This window comes from Stereum hirsutum (assembly GCF_000264905.1).
Source record: "Stereum hirsutum FP-91666 SS1 unplaced genomic scaffold STEHIscaffold_16, whole genome shotgun sequence".
NCBI classification, from domain to species: domain Eukaryota; kingdom Fungi; phylum Basidiomycota; class Agaricomycetes; order Russulales; family Stereaceae; genus Stereum; species Stereum hirsutum.
The window spans coordinates 50,510-58,002 of NW_006763146.1; the positions used below are offsets into that span (position 1 = coordinate 50,510).

General features: G+C 50.2%; 3 protein-coding genes across 3 annotated transcripts in view; 1 reads left to right on the forward strand and 2 right to left on the reverse strand.

The window, feature by feature from the left end:
• STEHIDRAFT_65753 (uncharacterized protein) overlaps window positions 1–1,595 on the reverse strand; it is a gene marked incomplete at both ends in the record, with an annotated part of 5,042 nt that extends 3,447 nt beyond the window's left edge. Inside the window, 2 exons of the mRNA XM_007308693.1 lie at window positions 1,082–1,205; window positions 1,260–1,595. Of these exons, the coding sequence (XP_007308755.1) occupies window positions 1,082–1,205; window positions 1,260–1,595 (460 nt within the window). The remainder of the gene's footprint in view (window positions 1–1,081; window positions 1,206–1,259) is intronic.
• Window positions 1,596–4,913: 3,318 nt separating this feature from the next.
• Window positions 4,914–5,281, forward strand: STEHIDRAFT_161152 (uncharacterized protein; the record flags this gene model as incomplete). The annotated part of the gene is made up of 3 exons (XM_007308721.1): window positions 4,914–5,001; window positions 5,067–5,162; window positions 5,226–5,281. 3 exons carry the CDS (start codon window positions 4,914–4,916, stop codon window positions 5,279–5,281), a joined length of 240 nt encoding a protein of 79 aa, XP_007308783.1.
• Window positions 5,282–6,153: 872 nt separating this feature from the next.
• On the reverse strand, window positions 6,154–7,437 carry STEHIDRAFT_171468 (uncharacterized protein; the record flags this gene model as incomplete). Its single annotated transcript, XM_007308722.1, has 6 exons — window positions 7,408–7,437; window positions 7,285–7,353; window positions 6,977–7,062; window positions 6,645–6,891; window positions 6,398–6,415; window positions 6,154–6,333 (listed from the first exon to the last, which is right to left on the reverse strand). Coding segments are annotated over exons 3-6 (447 nt in total). The 5' UTR covers window positions 6,979–7,062; window positions 7,285–7,353; window positions 7,408–7,437.
• Window positions 7,438–7,493: the final 56 nt, after the last annotated feature.

The window sequence follows — 7,493 nt, forward strand, 5'->3', positions numbered from 1 at the left end:
GGGGGGGGGGTTGATGCGAGATGGGGGAAGGTAAGTCGTCAAGAAGAAGTGGTACGGGTTGTACAGTAAGGCAATGATGACGAAATAGGGCACAACAAATTGAACGAAAAAAAGTCCGTGCAAGAACATCCACATGAAGCGAGATGTAGATACGGAGAAGGGGGACAAGGTAGATCGAACAAAAACAGTCCACCCGTTTCGTGAGGTAAGAAGAGTATAGTAGTCGGAGCAAAAGGAGGGGCATTCGATAAAGGACGAAGGAAGGAACGGAGTCAGAGTAGGGAGGTGATAACGAAATGGAGAAGGGGCACGAGAATAGCAGGAGGGTGTGGATGAAAAGCAAAGACGACTCGAACAAGTGAAAGGTGGCCGGAGTGCACTTTGGGATGAGAGAAGAGTACGAAAGTTAAGGTGCGATTGATAGAAGGAAAGAAATATACAAATATGAGAGTCAAAACGATAATACGAATGAAGAAAAGCGAACGGTGATCATAATGCAATGCGGAAGAGACTGAGAATAGCATGATAAGTAGTGTGCATAGAATGCAAAGACGACCCGGCGAAGGATCGCCAGGACGACATCCGATGAAGAGGGACGTAGGTCGAGCGAAAGGACAAGCGGTTTGGGAAGGAAGAAGGGTACGTAAGTTGGAGCGAAAACTGGGAGGTGCAGTCCACACAAACCATGAAAGAAAGCAAGACTCGGATAGAAGGGTAGTGAGAATAATACGAAGGAAGGAAACCGGACGGTGACGATGACGTAATGAGAGAAAGACGACAAAAATGGGAGGACAGAACGAAAGCGAAGACGACTCGGTCAAGAATCACCAGGACGATTCGAACGCGCAAACGGGAGAAAGACTACATGCGAGCACGCGAAAAGAGTAGGACGGATGGAACGCACGAAGAATCGGTAGGGAGGAAGGGCGAACGCGCGATCTGATTGGACAGAGGTAGGATGCGAACGGTAGGAATAGGGGCTAAGAGGAAAGAAAGACGAAAGGGCGAGCGAAGGGAGTAAAGAATTGTCCAAAGAACAAGATCGACATGGAGGGATGATCAAAGAGAGCAAAAGACGTACCGAGCGAATGTTTCGAGGTGATGAGCAGTTTGTCAGGCGTGAGTGCGCCGATGAAGATGATGCAACCGTTCGATTTGAGCGTGAGCGTGTACGGCGGCGTCGTATGTTCCTCAAGGGCCGCCCACTGTCAAACGAGTTCAGACAGGGGAAAGGGTAAACGACGGGAGAAAGTACGCACGGTAGTCCACGGAACCTCCCCGATGTTGAAAAACTTATCATACCCCCTCGCCACGATCCTATACTCCCTCTCCCTACCACTCTCACCCTCCTTCGCATCGCCCCTCCCATCCGTCACATCAACCGTAAACAAGCCCCTCGCCAACGTCGGGAACGGACTCGGGATATCATAATACTTGAACTCGTTCATCTTCCAACTCTCGACGATGATGCTCGCATCCTCCGGCGCCTCGTATTTCGAGGACCGGACCAGTTTCGGGGATTTCTTGTGCAGGCGGTGCAGAGCGCTGATGAGCTCTGAGTCGGAGGGGCTGTATTTTGGGGGGAGGGAGGCCATGGTCCTGATGCTGATGCTGCTTTTTGTACTGGGTATACGGTGAGTGGTGGTTGTAATCGAAATGAAGTGCCGTAGGCTGTGTAAAAATATGCTGCTATGGACAGTACGATGGTGGGCGAAGATGAGTGGGGAGAAGCGACGGCAGCATAGGCCTGACGTTTTGAGGGCTGGCGGAGACGACGGTGGGAGTCGGATCGTGACTCTGAGAAAGAATGACTCGGTGAGCCGTCGCGTCGAGCCCGAGTCATAAAAGCTACTACGTACAACTCGATGTTGAGGGCGTAGGTGCACCTTCACAGCCTTCCCAGACGATGCGAGCAGACTTCGGTGCCCGAAGTGAGTCGGGTGTCGTCGCGTCGCGTCGAGAGCTAGAATATTATCGAGGTCAATGGGATGGACATAACAAGACTGAAAGTTAAACTGCAGGACGAAACCTATTAAATAACGCGAGACTCAGATGTCCTAATCCTGGTCCAAGTTCGATAACTAGAGTTGAGAGTGAAAGAAATGGGAGACGGTAAACAACGTCAATAAACGAGCGCCCATTTTGATGAACTTGCTGACGTCATCCCCCTGACGAGTCGCTCATCTGGGCCACACGCCACGTCAACGCTCCTTGCGATCGTTTTCTTCTTCTCGCTCGATCTTTCCTGCCGCCATCCTTATCAGCTTTCTCTATCGACGTGAAGGGTCTGAGTATTCCAGCTCTGTATAGATGAACACGGATTGCTTTGTTGCGACATGCATGCATGAAGTCTTGACACCTAAAATGACGGTTCTCTTGGGGCTATCGACGAAGTCGCTTGGACTCTCTGCAGCTCCTCTTGTCTCCACCAGTCCAAAAAACTCGTCCGTCTTCGCATCTTGTCTTATTTGTGCACATTCCATCCTCGCCTCCAGGGTCTCTCCCATATCTACTTCCAACCATCTTGACCCCACATTTACGCCGCGGGCATCAGGAACGGCCACTGTTCTCTCAATCGCAGCTCCGAGTCCCGCCGCTCGGGCTAAGTATCCACCTGCTGAATCCTCTCGGAAGGTATACTGTACCTGTTCTGAGCCAATGCGCCCGAACACAAAATCTATGACTAATTCAGCAGCGTAATCTTTGAATTTTTGGCTAGAGCAGGGACTGGAACGCGGGACGACGTTTTGCAGACTGGAGGGACGCGTACGCACGAAGACGCAGCGGGAAAAGTGAGCACTAGAGGTCAAAGGTGAGTTCATCTCTGGCTAAGATTTCAGATAATACTAGACGATAGGGAGAGAGCGAAGATATGGGGGAATGTGTGGTCAATGCGATCCTGTGCGTGCGTATCGCCGTAGTGGATAGGCCGCAGATGAGTTCATATGCGAATATCATCAGGTAGCGCGTAGATGCTTGTCCTTTTTGCTGTTGTTGTGCATGCTCGAGACGTACGCTGATGTACTGACGCCATGTGATACAGTGCTTCAGCAGTATACTTTCGATCCTAGCATCCGCTATCGTCTTCACCTGGTCATACTGGACTTCTTCTCTCCCATCCTCTCTCAACCGCAACTCCTCCCGCTCCAGCTCAACTCATCAACGAAGTCCCGCTGGACCTATTCGGCTTACTGTAAATGTGCCCGTACGCAAACTCCATGACCATTCGAGCAGAAGGAACCCTGGTCCTTGGCTAGAGGGGGGATCGGGATTCGGGCGACGTTTGGAGTCGGGATGGGTGCGCAGGCACGGAGACGTAACGGCCGGAGTGAGTACGATGTTCGTCTTTAGTTAAGATGATACGAGCGGTTAGGGAGAGGACGAAGGTTTGGCGCAATGTGTGGTCGATGCGACTTTGTGCGTGCGTATCGTCGTGGTGGATAGGCCGCGGATGGAATTCATATGCGGATATCGTTAGGGGGCGAGTAGGAGCCTATCAATTTTCTTGTTGTTCTGCATGCTCGAGACGTACGCTGATGTAGTATTCTCTTCTGTTGCAGTACAGTGCTCGAAGTTGACCCTCCAGCTCCCCGACCGTTTTCACGCCCAAGCCACAGTGCACGCGCTCTGCCTCAACGGCAGGGCTACTTTCCAGCATGGACGAGTATCGAACAGCAGCACATGTTGTATCGTCAAATATTCCGAACGAAGACCTATGTTACCACAGTGGAGCCGGACCTGGCCGTCTTCGTTCCCCCCGAGCTAAAGCGTACGATTACCGGAAGTTGTGAAGCATCCGAGCAATCGTTGTGTGGCAGTGGCACGACTCCTGATTTATTTTCGGAAACCGCGGGATCTTTTAATACGTCGTATGCATTTGAGCACGCCTCTGAGGATCACTGTTGTCACTGGTGAACTACTGCATGTCGTTCCTTCATCGTTCATGGTCAAACCTCTCTGCAAGTCTCTCGTCTTAGTCAAGTGTTTTATGCGACTCGGACACAGCTCTCTCACGCCCTAGCTCTGGTGCATTTTCGACAATGTGCCAACCTGCATATTTGAGATGAATGTACCAGAGCGCCCTCGATTCACGTTGCTGTGCGTTGTCTTGGTCGACCGCCACTAGCACGTTGGACAAAGCATTCGTCCCTGGACATGATGGACCGTAATGCCGAGCATGGAGCCCATCCCCATACGTGACCGTACAATTATGCCGGATCCAAATGTCCGCGTCTGTTGTCTCCCGTGCTTTGAAGTATTCAGCTGGGCATCTACGGTAAGTATGTGCGCGTTTGTACTCCGTGGGGTGCTCATGATTGCGAGTACTTTCGGCGTCTCTCGGGACAGGTCAGGATGGTCTGATTTATAAGAATGCCACGCCGAATTCGTACATAATAAACGACTTCAAGTGCGTTCAGATGCCTAACGAGTCGAGGGCGAAGTTACCAATGCTTTCCATCGCCGTACTTACCTCAAATACGGCATCTCTCCTGGCACTTCTGTTCCAATCCCATCGGATCTCGTACGCTCAAGTGAACTTCACCAACTACAGGCGTCTCTTTTCCCACTGAATAATCGTTTCATGTTGGCCAGCCACGGCTTGGCCTGGTCATCAGTAACGGCCAAGTCATCTTCAATGACCGTCTTTCCGTTGGAGGTTGAAGTACTTCTGTGTCCATCAATGTCTCGTGAGGACATCCAAGCCATTCCCAGAGCTCTCTTGACATCTGTGAGCGGACAGGAAATTTTCGCTAAGAAAGCATCTGTGCGTAATTCTTATTTTGACGGTGTGGATAGCCCGTTTTTCCGGCGCAGAGGGTATATAAAGTCCTGTACTCTGTGCGAGGAGGTGTCATCTCATCGTCTACCAACTGTTAAGATAATTCATACCTGAAAGTTCAAACAACTCCACTATGCAGTTCTCCTACCTCGTCTCCGCTTTTGCATCCATCGTCATACTCGCCGCTACGGCGAAAGCTCAGGACATACCGTCCGATCCATGTAAGCCATCATTGTATTATTCTCGAAGTACTGACAGCTTATCCGTGACATGAATGATTCGGCAGTCGTCGCCTGTATAGATCTCAAAGAAGGCGACGCATGCATGTACAATTTGTGTCCTCCGAACGAGCAAGTAACCTGTCAGGCGATTGAAGATGGATGTATGTCGCATACCATGTCCCGTCATATCCTGTTCGTCGACTGATATTTCTGGATACACTCAGTCTGCAAGTACAATGACATCGGTATCTTGTACTGTGACCCTGCGATCGATGTTTAAAGCTCGAAGTTGGGCCTGAATTTGGGATGCGTCGACGAGGGCGTGAATGGTGTTGTGTCCTCGTTCTGCACTGAAATGGTTCTGTTACGTCGGGTCGGATGCGGGGGTGCGGATTGAGGCTGATGATTTTATCATAATTCTCAGGTTGCCAGAGCAGAGATGTATTCAACTGCATCCCACGGACTTGTATCATGCTCTTCTCTATCGTCGTGATAATTTCATAGTCTCGTCAATCGTCTGCCTAATATAAGCGATTTGATTCCTATGTTAGCTAAGGCTGCTGTTCCTGCCCATTGATAATGTCTGCTGCCGATCCTCTTCGTGCGTTCTCATCCAGAGTCGGTGCGCTGTGAACATGGACGCCGATTATCATCGTTCACGCTCCTGCTCTCGATACCTACTCCCCCGCTCTGGTTGTTCTTCGTTTCATCTCCAAGCCTCGTCATTGTCGCCTTTTTGACTCGTGTCTTGCCACTGAATAACGACACCAGGACCAAGGCTTGGTTCTCGAAGACCGCGTACTGAAACGTCACGCAGGTTTTACATCGTGCTCTCACCTCTCTGCAAACCCTCTCGGATTTCATGTTTTATTCGCGCGATGATAAACCTCCAGCTATATTCATGGTTTCATGCGTTCTAGATCGGAATGTATCGAAATCATAAACATACTATTGCTGAATCTACCTCGAATGTGCCATTCCGAGAGGGACTGTGGCCCTGGCCCTCTAGTACTCTTAACTGTAACTGTCTACACCATCATGCAGATTATGCACCACATTGTATACTGGATTCGACATTCTTTTATCTGAGAGCGGTCCGTCCCAATAACTGCGCTATGAGAGCAATTAAACGGAGCCTGTCCACTGTCCAGTTCACTTCGGTGCGGACTCATTAGCATACTCTTCCACACTTTTGAAAGTGATGTCGTACGGCGGGTCATCTACCCTCCAACTGCCTCCCTGCGCATCAAACAAAACCAGCAGATCATACGACGTCTTTTCCGTGGCTTCCTTGATCGATATGTCGACCTGCGCGACGAACGAACTCAATATCTACCGGACACCAATCAGCTAAATCTCGAGCAACGAAGAACGCCGGAGAGAAAGGGTGACTGACCTTGGCACCAGACACCTCCTGAGGATTGTCCGCGATGATAATCAAATAGTTGAGCAAATACACCATCCGGATGGTCAAATTATCAATCAGTAGTAGCCGCTGGGGTACAAGGGTTACTGGGAATCACTTGAATTTACTGGGCTCCGCTACTCCCGCCAGTCTGTTCGGCCTACGAAAGAAGAGGTGATATTGTGAGTACCAGCGAAATTAAATGCGAGACAGAATAAGACACGGCAATTAGACCTACATCAGCATCAGCGGTGAATGCCGTGGAAGTCGCGGTCCAATCTTCGGTACCACTCGTCTCAAGCTGCTCCTCAAATACGTCAAGGTTGTCCCATTGTTCAGGCTCCACCGGAGCCCCTATGTTGCCCAAAAATCGATTCTGCGTAAAATTCAGCTCGGGAAGGGATGGTGCAAAATCTGTGGGTTCAGCGCGACCATTGATGTTTCGGAGGTTCAGAAACATGACGTTCACTGCGATGGCCTGGAGCCTGTATACCATCCAGTCAGTGCTCGTTATGTCTCCATGAAGTGTAGCGACGAGGAAGCATGTTATCAGCAATCGATAGGACGTACATGGAAAAATAAGGAGAAATAATGTTGTCGAGGGCCCATGAGATTCTCCCGGCGTATCCGTAATCTGCTCCGCCGGCGAAGAGGATCTATGTGAAGGTTTCAATTACGTCTAATGAGTACAATATCGGCACAAATAAGATGGCCAAGGTGGACTCAAAAAGTCGGGAATCGCTTGACTAGCGGTTGCACCGATAAGAGCACTGGCATGACTCTTGTAGAAAACTGATTCGGGGGTAAGTAAGCTGCGTACATGCAACACATTACTCCTGACCAGCACAGAAATATGGCCTCGATATAAACAGTGTTACATTTTCAACAATGTGTGAAGTACGAGAGGTAGATGGGAACAAGTCTGCAGCTCAGCATGGGCCAACCAGCTAGTAATACCACCATCAGTACGCTAGGTCGGTGAGAAAATGACGAAAACATACTTGTTCGATGCCATCGGCTTCACATTGGCATACCCCCCCCCCCCGACGCATCCCTCACGGCCTTCCTAACCTCCGGCCAATTCTCC